Source organism: Ranitomeya variabilis, chromosome 2 (assembly GCF_051348905.1).
Source record: "Ranitomeya variabilis isolate aRanVar5 chromosome 2, aRanVar5.hap1, whole genome shotgun sequence".
NCBI classification, from domain to species: Eukaryota; Metazoa; Chordata; class Amphibia; order Anura; family Dendrobatidae; genus Ranitomeya; species Ranitomeya variabilis.
This window is the reverse complement of record NC_135233.1, coordinates 230,700,601-230,718,634: the sequence shown is the minus strand read 5'-3', so window position 1 is coordinate 230,718,634 and position 18,034 is coordinate 230,700,601. Positions and strand designations below refer to the sequence as shown.

Sequence of the window (18,034 nt, the reverse complement as noted above, 5' to 3'; positions counted from 1 at the left end):
ACTCCCATCTATCCTTTCCTCCCAGATGTAGCAAAAATAATAGATTTCCTACAGGACGGCTTATCTAAGGGACTAAAACCAAGTACTCTGAAAGTCCAGGTGTCTGCCCTGAGTACCTACTTCGACCAAAATCTAGCAAACCATAGATGAATAAGGAGGTTCATGTCAGCCACTTCCAGAATCCATCCAAAGAAATCCAACATGGTCCCATCTTGGGATTTGAACATGGTGCTAAAAGGTCTAACTATCCCACCATTTGAGCCGATAGTCTGTCTATCTGGATCTGGTCTATCCTGGAAAACAGCACTTCTTTTAGCCATATACAACGGCAAGAAGGGTGGGCGAGATACAAGCTCTATCCATCAGAGAACCTTATCTAAGAATCCTGGATGACAGGATAATATTTAGTCTAGACCTATCCTTTGTACCAAAAGTATCATCGGACTTCCAGATGTCCCAGAAAATAATTGTGCCCTCCTTCTGTGACAATCCAAAAGATGAGAGAGAAGCAGGATTCCACTCTCTGGACATTCGGCGGACTACTAGTCTGTTTGAATGAAACAAAGTCAAAGTCTTGGAGGAAAGATCAAAAATCTTTTTGTTCAGTATGGTGGACCAAACAGAGTGAAGAAAGCTTCCAAAAGTTCTTTAGCAAACTGGATCAAGAAAGCAATCATGGACACTCACAAAAATGAGGATCTACCTCCTCCTGAATCTTTGAAAGCCCACTCAGCTCGAGCTGTCTCCGTTTCCTGGCCAGAAAAGGCCAATGCATCCATTGAGCAGATTTGCTCCTTGGTCCATACCTTCAGTAGGCACTACAGATTAGATCTAATGTCAGTAAGAGACCTAGCCTTTGGCAGGAAAGTCCTGTAAGCTGTTGTCCCTCCATAGCCATTTTTCTTTGTTATACTGTATCTCCTGTGTGCTGTGAAGGGGATTAGAGATAATAGAATTACATTTACTGGTAATTGGGTTTCTAAAGGCTGAGTCACACATAACGATATCGTTAACGATATTGTTGCAACGTCTAGCTTTTGGTGACGTAAGCAACGATCCCGCTAACGATCTCGTTATGTGTGACGGCGACCAATGATCAGGCCCCTGCTGGGAGATCGTTGGTCGATGGGAATGATCAGGACCCTATTTTTGGTCGCTGATCACCCGCTGTCATCGCTGGATCGGCGTGTTCACTTGTAACCAGGGTAAATATCGGGTTACTAAGCGCAGGGCCACGCTTATTAACCCGATATTTACCCTGGTTACCATTGTAAAAGTTAAAAAACAAAACAAACAGTACATACTCACATTCTGATGTCTGTCACGTCCCCCGGCGTCCATAGGGTTGACTGTCAGCGCCGGCCGTAAAGCAGAGCACAGCGGTGACGTCACCGCTGTTACTGCCGGCGCTGACACATTCAGTGCAGGGAAGCTCTCGGCAGCAGCGCGTGCATTACCAGCGCTCCTGCCGAAAGCAGTTTTAACCCTGTGGACGCCGGGGGACGTGACAGACATCAGAATGTGAGTATGTAGTGTTTTTTTTAAAACTTTTACAATGGTAATTAGGGTAACTAAGCGCGGCCCTGCACTTAGTAACCCGATGTTTACCCTGGTTACCCGGGTGCTGCAGGGGGACTTCGGCATCGTTGAAGACAGTTTCAACAATGCCGAAGTCGTTCCCCTGATCGTTGGTCGCTGGAGAGAGTTGTCTGTGTGATAGCTCCCCAGCGACCACACGACGACTTACCAACGATCACGGCCAGGTCGTATCGCTGGTCGTGATCGTTGGTAAGTCGTTTAGTGTAACGGTACCTTAAGACCCTCCACGACAGTACAGGTAATTACCCCCCTAACAAAATATGTTAATTTGATTCTTTTGTGTAAATAAATCAAGCATTCACTCTACGTGGTCCTTGGAAAAGACTGGGGATTAGGGGAAGGGGAGGGCTATTTAAACCTCTTGTTCCTGTCTCTAACTAGGATGGGGAGGCAACCTTATGTGTGCTGTCGTGGAGGGGCTTAGAAACCCAATTACCGGTAGGTGAATTTCTATTTTTTTGTATGTCGTCTCTAAAAATTTTATAAATGATCTAGATAAGGGAACTGATGGTAAACCAATTAAATTTACAAATTATGCAAAGCTAGGAGGGATAGCTAACACTAGAGAAGACAGGAAGGATTCAGTAGGATCTAGATAAGCTAGAACAATCAGTAGCGACTAATAGAATGGTATTTAACGGAGAAATACAAGATTCTACATCTGGTCAAGAAAAACGAAAATTATATATCTACAGAATGGAAGGCACAGAACTAAGCAACCGCACATGTGAAAACAACTTGGGTATACTAATAGATCACAGACTGCACATGAGTCAACAGTGTGATGCAGCAGCAAAAAAGGCAAACACAGTGTTAGGATGTATTAAGAGAAGCATAGAGTCTAGATCTTGTGAAGTAATTATCACCCTCTACTCCTCCTTGGTCAGGCCTCATCTGGAATACTGTGTCCAGTTCTGGGCACCACATTTTAAAAAAGACATTGAAAAACTGGAGCAAGTTCAGAGAAGAGGGACCAGGATAGTGAGCAGACTTCAAAGTATGTCCTATAAGGAACGGATAAAGGCTCTAGGAATGTTTAGCTTGCAAAAAAGAAGGCTAAGAGGAGACTTAATAGCCGTCTACAACTATCTGAATGGATGTCACAGTGTAGAGGGATCATCATTTTCACATATAAACACTAGATAAACAATGGAATAACACTGAAAAGGAGAAGATAAAGATTAGATATTAGAACAAACTTTTTGACAGTGAGGGTGATCGATGAGTGGAACAGGCTGCCACGAGAGGTGGTGAGTTCTCCTTCAATGGAAGTCTTCAGACAGAGGCTGGACAGACATCTAACATTTGAGGATGATCCTAAAACGCATAAGAATTAAAACCACTGTGTGGGCCAGCCATGATCAGGGTCGTAGTGGTAGGATATCCACAATATTAATGTGTAGTTGGATAAATGGTGTCTTACCAAAGGGAGTGACGGTCCGGGCACTTTATTCAATTTATAAACCTCAATGTGATTTTTTTTTTAATTCACTGTCAGGAAGCGGAGATCTTGGAAAGTGACAGAACTTTCCATCAGGTCGTGTTTCTCTATTCCAGTGTGTGCCGCTGCTCGTGTATAATGTGATCATGCACTCGCCATGATCCCCTGTGACAGCTCTGCCGGGGGCCGCACCCACACACAGCTCACATCATTCACAGCCAGTCATCTGAGCCAAATTTGGCCTGATTAGTGTCAGAATCTCAGACCTGTCAGCAAATTCCTCCAATTCTCCAGTATGGCTGAGGCCGGCAACAGGGAAGAAAGTTTAATGAGCAGAGAACACCAGCGAGTGATAATGACCATGATTGCTGTAGTCATCTGGCTTTCCCAGACTCCTGAGAGGCAAATCTGTGGAGTTGTGCCACGCCGTGCCCCCTTCTTATTGTGTTTAAGCCGTGCAGGAGGCTAGGAAAGCTGGGTGACTAGCACTATAGCAGCCAATGGGAGTCAAACCAATTGCCTTTGTGTGTTTATTGTATTTGCCATTACAACAACCACTCCCATCGTTCTCTCTGGCAATAAATCGCAGATTATACCACAGAATGGAGAAACCGGTTCTTGTGTCCCTGCAGCCCGTCAGGTTTGCAACTGCACCCGGCCCCAATGAGTTGCTTTTGGGACTGTTAATCCCATCCCGATGATGACAATTTCTGATTATTTTTTTTCCCCCCCCATAAGCCTTAAGGCCTCTTTCACACGTCAGTGTCTCCGGTACGTGTAGTGACAGTTTTCTCACGTACTGGAGACACTGACACACGTAGACCCATTCAAATGAATGGGTTTATGCACATGTCTCTGTGTTTTCATGGACCGTGTGTCCGTGTGCAAAACATGGAGACATGTCCGTGTTTCTCCGGCAGCACGTACAGCAGTACGTCCTGCACACGGAGAACAGTGTGCACTCTCCTCAGTGTGCACGTACCGCCCGCAGGAGAGACAGCGCTACAGTAAGCGCTGTCCCCCCTGCTGTGCTGATGAATGATCAATTTTTTTTTTTTTTATAAAAATAAAGTTGCTGGGACCTCCCGCCTCCCATCCCCAGTGCCCCGCCCGGCCCCTTGCAGAAGAAATACTCACCCGGCTCCCGCGATGTTTCCTCTCTCCTATCAGCGCCGGCCCCTTCTCCTGTGTGAACGGTCACGTGGGACTGCTCATTACAGTGAGGAATATGCGCATATTCCTCACTGTAATGAGCAGTCCCACGTGACCGCTCACACAGGAGAAGGGGCCGGCGCTGATAGGAGAGAGGAAACATCGCGGGAGCCGGGTGAGTATTTCTTCTGCAAGGGGCCGGGCGGGACACTGGGGATGGGAGGCGGGAGGTCCCAGCAACTTTATTTTTATTAAAAAAAAAATTAAAAAAAAATTGATCATTCTTCTCTTCTCTCCTGCGGGGGAGAAGAGATGAATGCTGCCTTCAGCACCACAGCGGGGGGGGGGGGGGGGGGGGGGGAGAACAGCGCTTACTGTAGCGCTGTCTCTCCTGCACGGTTCGTGTGGTTCTCAGGCGGCACACGGATGCCGCACGTTTGCCACACTGATGTGCCACGTGAGCACACGGACACACGGACACGGATAACTCCGGTACCGGAATTATCTGGACGTGTGAAAGAGGCCTAAAAAAGTTTTTCACTACATTAACCAGAACATAGCTGAACTGGAACTGTGAAGAGATCCTGATACTGCAGCCCACTCAGTCTCCAGAACGGTGGGCCTGGCATTAATGCAATACCGACACATCACATGTAGGAATAACTCAGGAAGCACATTGTAGGTATCACACAGCCACAACTTACACAGTAACCCTATAGCAGCTGCACCTTACTTTCACGTCTCTCTGTAGGTATCACACCGCCACAACTTACATAGTAACCCTATAGCTGCTGCGCCTTACTTACACATCTCTGTAGGTGTCACACCGCCACAACTTGCACATCTCTTCTCCCTGCATTACCCTTTATGTCTATTTATACAGGGCTGGCTGCAGTACCTACATTTGGCCACTGGGTGTCATCAGCGGCAGGGGGTTTGGGATATGGTAATGAGGGGGCGGGCGGTTCCGGGATACTTGTGCGCCGGGGTGACACGTGAGTGAGGTCACAGACGGACGGAGCTGCGGGCAGCGGTGAGTTGCGGCTCTAGGGTCGCTGCTGGCGTTGTGACTTTCTGCAGTGTCTTTATCTGGACGCCCCATAATCCCCCCACTTCTCTTATACTGGGACCCCCCCCATATTACGTCCATTTATTACAACCAGTTATCTCGCGTGGACATCCCCCTTAAGTGCAGGTCCCCGGCAGCGACTCTTGTATATCCGTGTGTATAATTCCTTCCCCGATCTGCTCATCACCGTCTTGTGTAATTCCTGTACTCCGGCAGGCTGCAGTGCAGAATATTCTGGATTATCGGACGTGGAAACACCGGAGACGCCAGTTTTGCAGAAATTCCTTTTTTTTGTAATCCTTTTTTTCCTGCATTCTGAGATGAGAGAAGGCTACTTTCACACTAGCATCGTGCACTGCACGTCGCAATGCAACCACGCTCGCGTTGAAAGCGCCGCACAACGGGGGCAGCGGATGCTGTTTTTCCACGCATCCGCTGCCCCATTGTAATGTCGGAAACGGCGGACACGTCACACAAAAAAAGTTACATGCAGCATTTTTTTGTGCCGACGGTCCGCCAAAACACGACGCATCCGTCGCACTGCGTCGCTAATGCAAGTCAATGGAGAAAAAACGCATCCTGCAAGCACTTTTGCAGGATGCGTTTTTTCTCCAAAACGACGCATTGTGACGGAGGCCAAACGACACTAGTGTGAAAGTAGCCTAACGCCACCTTATCACATGCAATGCTTCCACGTTAAGCGGGTGTGTAACCTTCCTGCAGTTGGGCCAGGGCCCCATTTCTCTCAGTCTTCGCCATGATCCCCGGCTGCGGCCATTACTGCAGTTCCCCATGATCAGCGATTCTCTTATCTTCGCCCTCCAGATTGCAACCTCTGTTGGCAAAACTATTGCTGACCCCCGCCACACCCACACCCCCACCCAGAATCTTTTCAGGTTTTGTCAAGTGGGTGGTGTCTGCCCAATATGGAGGGGGGCTCCTATCTTTCACAGTGCGGCATATTAACCCATCAGTGGCTGCTGTATAGGAATCGCCCTTGGGGCTCGCTAACAGGAGAATGTTGATAGGACATTTATAGTGTAACCGGGACACTGGTGAGGGAGATGAGCGTATGGTGTCCTTATGTGACAAATGGGAGGAGCCAAATATCCATCCGGGAGTCTGCAGTGACATCTAACAGCTGCATTACTCCAGTTTTCCTTTGCCCTTATTCCAGGAGCCATGAGAGCGATCACCAATTTCACGACCTTGTTTGGGGTTAAGTTCTGGCATGTTGGCTGCCACTGTAACCTGTCGGCGCGCCGCCATCATGGCTCACAGGGGCCAGGACGGTCCAAAGTAAAGCTTGACTGAGGCGTTGAAGAGGTTAAATTGTTGCTACCAGAGCACTGTCCATTCCAGAACTGTATCAATAAAGTTTAGTGATGAAAGGATAGGTTGCACTGGCACCTTGTAATCTCCTCAGGGAGAAACTTGAAGCAGTTGCCCAGAGCAACAAAGGTGACTTCATTTTCTGAACTTTATTTGTAGCTCTGGTTAACAATGGACAATTTTTTTTTTTTTTCCTTCACAGACAGAATGCAGGCAGACGCCATACTGCACAGCGGCTACTTTCACCCCGTCCTCCGCGCCTGGCAGTCCACAGCGACCAGCCTCCATGCCTCCAATCTCATGTACCCCATCTTCATCACGTGAGTGACGCTGCAGATCTGTAACTTGTGTTCTGCTGTACAGTATGTCTTATTATATATGTTTATATGTTACAGAGATAATCACAATGGAATAGAACCGATCAACAGTCTGCCAGGGCAAGCCAGGTGAGGAATGTGATGTGTACTCAGCGTGCGCAGCTCTGCAGGATAATACACAGTGTAATAATGTATCTACAGTCATGGCCAAAAATTTTGAGAATGAGACAAATAGTAATTTTTCCAAAGTCTACTGCTTCATTTTTTCTAATGGCAATTTGCCTATACTCCTGAATGTCGGAGTGATCAGCTTAACAGCTATTACTGTACTTGCAAAGTCAATATTTGCCCAGAAAATGAACTTTAACCCCCAAAACACATTTCAAAATCATTGCAGTCCTGCCTTAAAAGGAGCAGCTAACATTGTTTTAGTGATTGATCCATTAACACAGGTGTGGGTGTTGATGAGGACAGGGCTGGCGATCAATCAGTCATGATTAAGTAAGAATGACATCACTGGACACTTTAAAAGGAGGCTGGTGCTTGGTATCATTGTTTCTCTTCAGTTAACCATGGTTATCTCTAAAGAAACACGTGCAGCCATCATTGCACTGCACAAAAATGGCCTAACAGGGAAGAGTATCGCAGCTACAAAGATTGCACCTCAGTCAACAATCTATCGCATCATCAAGAACTTCAAGGAGAGAGCTTCCATTGTTGTCACAAAGGCTCCAGGGCGCCCAAGAAAGACCAGCAAGCGCCAGGACCGTATCTTAGAACTGTTTCAGCTGCGGGATCGGACTACCAGCAGTGCCGAGCTTGCTCAGGAATGGCAGCAGGCTGGTGTGAGTGCTTCTGCACACACTGTGAGGCGGAGACTCTTTGAGCAAGGCCTGGTTTCAAGGAGGGCAGCAAAGGAGCCACTTCTCTCCAGGAAAAACATCAGGGACCGACTGATATTCTGCAAAAGGTACAGGGAGTGGACTGCTGAGGACTGGGGCAAAGTCATTTTCTCTGATGAATCCCCTTTTCGATTGTCTGGGACATCTGGAAAACAGCTTATTCGGAGAAGAAGAGGTGAGCGCTACCACCAGTCTGGTCTCATGCCAACTGTAAAGCATCCTGAAAACATTCATGTGTGGGGTTGCTTCTCAGCCAAGGGAATCGGCTCACTCACAGTCTTGCCTAAAAACACAGCCATGAATAAAGAATGGTACCAGAATGTCCTCCAAGAGCAACTTCTCCCAACCGTCCAAGAGCAGTTTGGCGCCCAACAATGCCTTTTCCAGCATGATGGAGCACCTTGCCATAAAGCAAAGGTGATAACTAAATGGCTCATGGAACAAAACAGAGATTTTGGGTCCATGGCCTGGAAACTCCCCAGATCTTAATCCCATTGAGGACTTGTGGTCAATCATCAAGAGACGGGTGGACAAACAAAAACCAACAAATTCTGGCAAAATGCAAGCATTGATTATGCAAGAATGGACTGCTATCAGTCAGGATTTGGTCCAGAAGTTGATTGAGAGCATGCCAGGGAGAATTGCAGAGGTCTTGAAGAAGAAGGGTCAACACTGCAAATATTGACTTGCTGCATTAACTCATTCTAACTGTCAATATAACCTATTGGTACTCATAATATGATTGCAATTATATTTCTGTATGTGATATAAACATCAGACAAACACTAATAAAAACCAGAGGGCAGCAGATCATGTGAAAATATAATTTTGGTGTCATTCTCAAAACTTTTGGCCATGACTGTACACAGTGACTGCACCAGCAGAATAGTGAGTGCATGTCTGGGGTATAATACAGGATGTAACTCAGGATCAGTACAGGATCAGTAATGTATGTACACAGTGACTGCACCAGCAGAATAGTGAGTGCAGCTCTGGGGTATAATACAGGATGTAACTCATGATCAGTAATTTATGTACACAGTGACTCCACCAGCAGAATAGTGAGTGCAGCTCTGGAGTATAATACAGGATGTAATGCAGGATCAGTAATGTAATGTATGTACACAGTGACTGCACCAACAGAATAGTGAGTGCAGCTCTGCAGTATAATACAGGATGTAACTCAGGATCAGTACAGGATCAGTAATGTATGTACACAGTGACTGCACCAGCAGAATAGTGAGTGCAGCTCTGGGGTATAATACGGGATGTAACTCCAGATCAGTACAGGATCAGTAATGTATGTACACAGTGACTGCACCAGCAGAATAGTGAGTGCAGCTCTGGGGTATAATACGGGATGTAACTCCAGATCAGTACAGGATCAGTAATGTATGTACACAGTGACTGCACCAGCAGAATAGTGAGTGCAGCTCTGGAGTATAATACAGGATGTAATTCAGGATCAGTAATGTATGTACACAGTGACTGCACCAGCAGAATAGTGAGTGCAGCTCTGGAATATATAATACAAGATATAAGTTGGGATTCTTTGAATAGTGAATATCCTCATTGTATTAGACTATAGACTCAGTGGAAAAGAATCTTAGACATCATAAATCTTCCTGCCGTTTATAACGGGGTCATTTTGGCTTTGCCATGATGTCTGCGGAGTGTGCCGGCTGCTCTACTCCCTCTGCCATATGAGCCCTCTGGAGCCAGGAGTTGGTCTGTTTGGCTCTGATATCCTGGCTTTGCTCAGTACCATGCAGTAAAGCTAATACCTTCCCTTGTGTATACAGCAGGATGTGCTGGGGTATACAGAGAGATGTGCTGGCTTATACAGCTTGTCTGAATAAAGTACTGTATAATTTCGCCTTTGCAGATATGGAGTGAACAAGTTGGAGGAGATGCTGCGCCCCCTGGTGGAAGATGGACTAAAGTGCGTGCTGATCTTTGGTGTCCCAAGCAAAGTCACAAAGGTAATGGAGATCATAGTCCTTTGATAGGCTGTTATTCAGCAATCTGGCTGACAACAGCTGTTGTTATGATGCCCATATCGGTTGACAGGCTTCCATGAACACATATTATAGCAGCTAGACCCTATTCAGGTGTTTGTGGTGCCATTTTTCGCTGCGATCTTTGTACCCATAATGAAAATGCCCCTCTGTTATTGTCAGGCCTCCATCAATCGCAGATTATTCTTTTCCATGAACAATTCAGAAAAAGGGGGAGGGGGAAGGGTTGAAGCTTGACACGCCGAGACATACAACTGAGAGCCGTTGCAAGTAAATGTAACTGGTGGGTGCCATACCTGCTGGTGATTTTCAGCTGAAGTAGGAGAAATGGGAATATCCAGCACGTCCATCCAGTGTAAGTAAAATAACCAAAACTAACTGACTAAGGGCGCTTTGGTGCGCCAGTAACGCGTCAGGCAAAGAGGGTTCTTCTCTCTTTTTTTAAAATTGTTTTTTAAAATGTTCTAATAAATTTTGGTTATTTTACTTACACTGGATGGACGTGCTGGATATTCCCATTTCTCCTTTCTTCTTATTCTTTTCCATACTCAGGATGAGCGGGGATCGGCGGCCGATGCAGAGGACACGCCAGCAATCTTGGCCATCAGGAAGATCCGCAGTCTCTTTCCCCAGCTGCTCATTGCGTGTGATCTTTGCCTGTGTCCCTACACATCACATGGGCATTGCGGTGAGCTTGCGCCTTCTGGGGTTTTACAAACTTTGGAAAATGTTGCTGCTTTCTTCCCAAAACAGCGCTGCACCCGTCCACAGGCTGTGAGTGGTATTGCACCTCTGCCTCCGTAAACACAATAGAGCTGAGTTGTACTACCAGACACAGCCTGCACTAACAGACAAAACCTGTGGTGAGAGGTGGCGCTGTTTAATGCAGCCTTGCTATTTTATTTCGGTATTGGTGGGATTACGTCGCTCAGCCTGTTGTGTTCTTATAGGAATCCTACGAGAAGATGGCAGCATCCAGAATGAGACCAGCTGTCAGCGGCTCGCAGAGGTCGCTGTGGCGTATGCCCGCGCAGGTAGAGTATGGCATATTATTTTTTCTGGCCCCTCCTCCAGCCATGCAATATTTCCACACTCAGTACATTGATGTGTACCACAGGGTGTCACGTGATTGCGCCCTCCGACATGATGGATGGGAGAATCGGAGCTATTAAAAAAGCGTTAATATCCAATGACTTCGGGAACAGGGTAAGTACAGTTTCCTCAGCTTCTATGGGACCTTAGTCGGGTCTTACAAGATTAGACGGAAGCAAACAAAGAAGTACAAATGTGTATCTGCTGAAATTTATAATACTTAAAAATATGATACGCAGCCAAATAGTATGGAAAAATAGTGTTTATTAACAAGTTATGTATAATATATCAAAGGGTTAACAAAAGGAAAGACCACCAGGTGGCGAAAAAGTGGGGTGTACATATACATATAATAATAGTGCTAACATAAAAATGCACCTAGCAAGCATACAATATAGATAGATGTATAAATCATACAATTTATTACACAGTAAAGTGGATTGGTGTAAGGAAAATAATCATATAGATGTAAATAAATAATGTCAAACCACGCAAATTACTGTGTATTAACAAATGTATATTAAATGTTAATATTTAGTATTAAGTGTCAGAGATTAGAAGGAAGGCTCTGTGGTGTGTGTTTTTTTTTTTTTTTCTTTTTTTTTCCTATTTTATAGACACGGCTCTACTCTTGTCTACAGGTTGTGACTGGTAATGCAAGTCAGGGCCAGCCTGAAATTATATAATGTGACGCTGCCCGGTGCGGTGTTGTGGAGAGCAGTGTTCCGTCTTATCTCGTGCTTCTCTTTTTAAGGCTTAATTTTATATAATTCTATTATGTGGGTTTATATAAATTATATATTTACTTTTTTTTTTATACCCAGGTTTCAGTCTTGAGTTACAGCGCAAAATTTGCCTCCTGCTTCTATGGTCCATTCAGGTCAGTTCTGGAGATGGGGGTCATTGCTCTGCGACTCCTTGCAGGATGCCTTAATTTTTAGACTTGTGCCCCGATAAGTTGTCCTTGAACCTGGGTTCGTTTTGCATTGTGTGATTTGGCCACTTCGGTGACTAGAGGGTTAACGGTCTGGGTGGCGTCGTAGCCGTGCCCTCCTGCACTTTGTGCCAGAGTAGTTGAGCTATTGGAAACAGTCAATGACACTTTTGCATGGTGATCTCACTACATGTAGGTGCCGCAGTCACCCTGAGATTCCCGATAACTTGCTGATTTCACTATAGAAAGGTGCAGTCTACGGTAGACAGCCGGCTCTGCCAGAGAGGGCGCCACCGAGCAGTGGTCCCATGCAGAGATGAGCAAATATATTTGCAGGATCCCGGTTTGGTGGCCATGTCTACTTCAGAGAATACGTATAGGGCCACAGAAAACAAAAGCGAATAGGGTAACTGCAACCATGATGAAAACTCATGATGGCTCTACTTCAGAATGTCCCTACCCTGCAGAGTAATGTTAAGGTCAGAGATGGCCGCTGCTGTCCTGGGGTTGGCTATTGCTCATATGTTTCCTCTCTGTATTACAGAGACGCAGCTCAGTCCAAACCTGCATTCGGTGACCGGAAATGTTATCAGTTACCTCCTGGGGCCAGAGGACTGGCCAGCAGGGCGGTGGTAAGGAGGCAGACATTACACCTTACAGGTCTCCTTTAAGACCTAGTCACATGACCCAGAGTGATATCCGATCTGGTTACATAGCAATTCATGATACATGATGATTTGTTGGTATAAATCATCAATATTCGATCATGGGAGTCCCGGCCCGGCTCCCCATCAATCAGCTGTTTGCCATTTTGGATGGAATCAGTGCAGCAGCTCTGTACACCACATTGTGGCCACTATTGGGTACTGCAGCTCAGCTCACATACACTTTAATAGGAAGCCTTTGCATGGTGTTGGGAGCTGTGGGGTCCCGGCCCCCTACAATGCTGAAAATCAGGAGCTGCAAACAGTTGATTGGGGGTGTCAAGTCTAGAATCACACTGATCTAGTATTAATCACTCAACAGTACTTAAGTACTGGGCTACCACTTTAAGACACCTTATGCTTTCTTATTTGGGTAGGACCGTGATGTACGTGAAGGTGCAGACATGCTGATGGTGAAGCCTGGGATGCCATATTTGGACCTTGTTAGAGAAGTGAAGGATAAGGTAATGCTCAATGGGGGGAGGTAATGATAGTGTCTGTTAATGGGAATAGCATGGTGCTATATAAATGAGTACAATTAAATAAAGAAGTCAAGTAAGTTGCACATCGAGAGCTCCAAATTCCCCTACAGCCCCCATAGTTATGATTTTTGCTGCCTTTTGCCCACCACTAAGGGGGCTCACTGAATGCACATCGCACTCTATATTAACAGTATGAGGGAGCTCCCCCTAGTGGTGGTTGCAGACACAGTATTTTAACTCTATGCAGAGGTGTTGGAGCTCTATATCGGCACAGGATGCTGGACGTAACAATTAAAACCTCCTGAAGTAAAGCGGGAAATTACATAGATGACATAATTGTCTTCCCTTCCTGCTTCCTTAGTTCCAGTAATGATAGGAGCAGCAGATTTCATCTAACGGTCCCCTCCATGTTTCAGCACCCTGACCTGCCACTAGCCGTCTACCACGTGTCGGGGGAGTATGCCATGCTGTGGCATGGAGCAAAGGCCGGAGCTTTTGACTTGAAGATAGCTGTATTAGAAGCCATGACTGGATTCAGGAGAGCGGGTGAGTGTAATATTTGCGGAAAAGCTGGGTGATTGCCAGAAATGGTCACAGTACTATTGGGGTTGTCACCCAGCTTTCTTAGACTCCTGACTGCATTGTGATATTGGCACAGGAGAATGAACTATATAATTTGTAAGCAGATTTACTCTGAGAGATACCATGGCAGGAATGCTGGTGTTGGCCCATAAACAGCGCCACACCTGTCTAAGGGTCATGGCTGGTATTGCAGTGGATGCTGCAGTACCACCCACAAGCTGCAGGCAAGTGTGGCGCTGGTTTTTGATTTATGTTAGAAATCGTGATGAGCAAGGTGTTATCCGAGCACGCTCGTGTGCTAATAGGGCATCTTCGGCATGCTCAGATAACACCTTATCAGAGCATGTTTCCTCATCACTAAATAAAAGAAGCAGTACATGGTTGCTTTCTTCTAAGGACTTTTGCGCGGTTCTATAATTCTTTTTGTCTCGCAGGTGCTGACATCATCATCACTTACTACGTCCCACAACTCCTCAAATGGGTGAAGGAACAGTAAGGCAACTGTGGATTCAGCAAAGACGTCCCCAGAGCCATAAGCAGCGCAAATAGCAGCACCGGCTTCCCGATTATTACTGATCCGTTCACTAGAATTGTGCTGGGAGTATTAGTAACCCCTTCAGGCTGGGTGCAAATCGCCTATGAATAGATTTTAATTCCTGGCAGCACACGGGCGCAGTGTATATGCCACTAGAGTACAATACTGGTATAATGCACAGCCTTACATTTTATCTTTCTTTTGCTTTAATCCTCTCCCCACTCCCCCAAAAAACGGCATTCCTGCCCAAACAAGTTCTCCTCTGCCCTTGGATATGTGATAACTGTTAAATCTGTGAAGGACCCATTCAGTTTCTTCTGACCAGGGGACTATGAGAAAAAGGTGAGCCCCCTGTTTTGGTGATCACTAGACGTCCCACTACGTGTTTAGGGTGGAATACACCTTAGTCTTTAGTTGTAATTTTGTTTTATTAAACTTTTAATTTTAAACGGGTTGTCAAGCGCCACTCTCTTCTAATGAAAAGGAGATGCTCATGATGTTTGCCAGTAGTGTCCCAGGAGGTAGGTGGGGACACGACGATGGCACCCGATGCAGAAGTGAGCGGCGCTAGATAATCCCTTTAAAATGTGTTTTATACCTGCTTTTAGAGATTGCATACATTATGTTGTGCAATGATTTCACAGCATTACGTTTTATTCTCATATTTCGGCTGATGTGTGATGAAGATTTTTACTATGAAGTATTATTCGTTATAGAAAATAAAAAATATATTATTAAAATTGTGATACCTTTCTCATTTATTATTACACCTCTTTTCTTGAATGTCACCTGAACCTGCCCACGTTCTGACGCTTTCATAACAGGTGATGCAGAGACAATAGGGTTGGGCATGTTGAATTTCGATATGCCTGTTCCCTTTTGTTCTCTGTGAAAATAAGCAGCAGCCTGAGAGGTCTGGCAGCATCTTATTCCTTTCTCCCCTCTGAAGACATGTATAATGGCTGATCTGAGTGACCATGTGTATTGGGGAGATCAGAAATGTAGCGCGATCTGTAGCCCCCCGTGTTATAGACTCCTTTATAGACTATGGTGCCGTTCACATGGCCATGACTTTTTTTATTAATATTACCGAATAGAATTTCTACAAGGGTAATTGCAGACGATCAGTGAACACTGCGGGTTGGTCGCTGTGTACTCGTGCAGCGTCCAGCTGTTACAGCATAGTGGATGGGATTTCAAGAAATCCCATGCCCACTATACATGTATGTGCACCCACGGCTCAACCGCGGAGACGGACATGCGGCATGTCTCTCCAGGGAGCAGCATGTCCATTTTTCTTGCGGAGAAATTCACCAATCTAATGTATTGGATGCGCTGTATCTGCACGGGTCAGTGATCACAGGCGGATTCACCTACGTTCAATAGACGGCAGTGAACATGCGCTGCGTCCAAAGCCCTGCCACTTCCGGATCATCTGCACATACTCTAAATAAAATGGAAACATGTCTGATGGTGATCTGCAGAGCACACCTCTCCCATGCCCACATCTGGATCCATACCTGATGTTGCAGCATCCCTGTACCACACTCCGAAAACATTCAGGGAGCGCCGTGGATGCAGCACAGGTTGCGCTGGTGGTCTGCACCAGGACTGTAAGCAATGATATCACATCCTTCAGTCACCTGACCGCTAAGAGCTCTGATTGGCTGCAAGGGACGGGACCAGGACGTCAGAGGCAGGTCACATGACTGTCTCAGCCACTCAGAGGACGTCATCGCTTCCCATCCAGCTGCTGTTCACCCAGGAGAACAATACTAGATCCCTGTTTTAAAATGGTCTTGGCAATTTCCAACATCTTTTTAGATGTCGTACAACCCACCCCTGCCCCCTGAAGAGAATGGTAAATTACAGAGACCTGTCACTCCCTATAAATACCTACTTTTTTACTTGGTATATTTGCCACTGTTCTCCTGAATCTGGTGTTGTTCTTTTCTTCCTGCCCCCTCTTTGTTTGAGGTATGGCCTCCTTCCTTGTACGTATATCTAACCTTTTATTAGTCAAGTGGGCTTGACCATCAACTATTCTCTAAGGGTGCGTTCTTCAAAACCCCACCCACTTAGCTAAAAAGACTGCATGTATATACAGGGAAGATGGAGCTGTATCTCAGGAGCGGAGAGGAACTAAAGGAAAGCATTGGCGAATTCAGGACAACAGCGGCGTTTACTCCAGGTAAAGTATTTCATATATCTAGCAAGCAACATGTCCTTTATAAAGGAATCTGTCACCTTGGAAACCGCTCTGTGCCTGCAGATATATGGTTAATCTTCAGGTCAGTGCTGCCTGGCTGCCCTAACCTAGAGCTGCTCCGTAACCGCTCAGGTCACGCACCCATGAGTGACAGCCGGCGGCGAAACGAGATTGTTTTCTCCCTTAGCTGCACGATCAGTGAGGCGGCATTGATCTGAAGACTGGCCGCACGTCTGCGTGATACGGCATTTGCCGAGGTGACCATTCCCTTTAAGGTGAATTTCCCATCTGAGAAGGTGATGTTCTGCCACTGTCTGATTAGTGGCGATAAACATGAGGTCTGAGCTTTGCTTCTAAGAATGGAGGGCCCAGTTTTCCTGCGCAGCTCCGCGGTTCCTCACTTTTAGGCCAGCCTCACACTCAGCGTATGTAAATACAGTCCGTTTTTTACAGCCGTAATACGCAGAAAAGTCCCCAAAATAGTGATCTGTATGTCATCCGTAGGCAGGGTGTGTCAGCGTATTTTGCGCATGGCATCCTCCGTATGTAATCCGTATGGCATCCGTACTGCGGGATTTTCTCGCAGGCTTGCAAAACCGACATCTAATGGATTTATGGGCTCAAGTGTTCGTTAAAACATATATACAGTATATATATATATATATATATATATATATATATATATATATATATATATATATATATCATTGAGACATATATATATATATATATATATATATATATATATATATATTCTGTATTTATATTTAATTCAGCGCGATATATGTGAAAAGCCGGTAATTCAATTGCCGGCTTTTCATTTCTCCTTCCCAAACCGACATGATATGAGACATGGTTTACATACAGTAAACCATCTCATATCCCTTTTTTTTTTGCATATTCCACACTACTGCTAGTAGTGTGTATGTGCAAAATTTGGGCACTGTAGCTTGTAAAATAAAGGGTTAAATCGCGGAAAAAATTGACGTGGGCTCCCGCGCAATTTTCTCCGCCAGAGTGGTAAAGCCAGTGACTGAGGGCAGATATTAATAGCCTAGAGAGGGACCATGGTTATTGGCCCCCCTGGCTACAAACATCTGCCCCCAGCCACCCCAGAAAAGGCACATCTGGAAGATGCGCCTATTCTGGCACTTGGCCACTCTCTTCCCACTCCCGTGTAGCGGTGGGATATGGGGTAATGAAGGGTTAATGTCACCTTGCTATTGTAAGGTGACATTAAGCCAGATTAATAATGGAGAGGCGTCAATTATGACACCTATCCATTATTAATCTAATAGTACTAAATGGTTAATAAAACACACACATTATTACAAAGTCCTTTAATTAAATAAAGACACAGGGTGTTGTAAAATTTTATTCTCTTAATCCAGCTGAAGACCCTCGTTCTGTAACAAAGTAAAAATAACAAATCAACAATATCTCATACCTTCCGATGAGCAGTCACGTCCCACGAAGTAAATCCATCTGAAGGGGTTAAATCATTTTACAGCCAGGAGCTGTGCTAATGCACTCGCTCCTGCCTGTAAAACCCCGGGTACTGAATGGAAAGCATTTTGATCTGTAGTTACCTTGAGTCGCGGTGAGGTGCCCTCTGCTGGATGTCCTCATATGAACTCGAGCGTGGGAACTTTTCCAAGGCTCCAGT

The 18,034-nt window shown here is 45.7% G+C and overlaps 2 protein-coding genes across 2 annotated transcripts in view; one reads left to right on the top strand and one right to left on the bottom strand.

The window, feature by feature from the left end:
- The window catches only part of C2H9orf43 (chromosome 2 C9orf43 homolog), a 50,225-nt gene extending 45,163 nt beyond the window's left edge, over positions 1-5,062 (bottom strand). Inside the window, exon 1 of the mRNA XM_077283972.1 lies at positions 4,999-5,062. Within this exon, the coding sequence (XP_077140087.1) occupies positions 4,999-5,002 (4 nt within the window). The 5' untranslated portion in view covers positions 5,003-5,062. The remainder of the gene's footprint in view (positions 1-4,998) is intronic.
- A 45-nt stretch (positions 5,063-5,107) lies between these two features.
- Positions 5,108-14,902, top strand: ALAD (aminolevulinate dehydratase). Its single transcript, XM_077283974.1, has 12 exons — positions 5,108-5,225; positions 6,796-6,913; positions 6,989-7,039; positions 9,698-9,794; positions 10,383-10,518; positions 10,781-10,864; positions 10,948-11,036; positions 11,747-11,802; positions 12,401-12,488; positions 12,938-13,024; positions 13,459-13,588; positions 14,059-14,902. The coding sequence occupies exons 2-12, from the start codon at positions 6,801-6,803 to the stop codon at positions 14,118-14,120; spliced, it is 993 nt and encodes a 330-aa protein (XP_077140089.1). The 5' UTR covers positions 5,108-5,225; positions 6,796-6,800; the 3' UTR covers positions 14,121-14,902.
- The last annotated feature ends 3,132 nt before the right edge of the window (positions 14,903-18,034 follow it).

What these genes read in the sequence shown, in the direction of transcription:
- ALAD (XM_077283974.1), top strand. Translation starts at nt 6,801, where the DNA reads ATGCAGGCAGACGCCATACTGCACAGCGGCTACTTTCACCCCGTCCTC. An exon ending in TTAGAGAAGTGAAGGATAAG is followed by an intron (nt 13,025 to 13,458) that starts GTAATGCTCAAT and finishes TCCATGTTTCAG; the next exon opens with CACCCTGACCTGCCACTAGC. An exon ending in GACTGGATTCAGGAGAGCGG is followed by an intron (nt 13,589 to 14,058) that starts GTGAGTGTAATA and finishes TTTGTCTCGCAG; the next exon opens with GTGCTGACATCATCATCACT.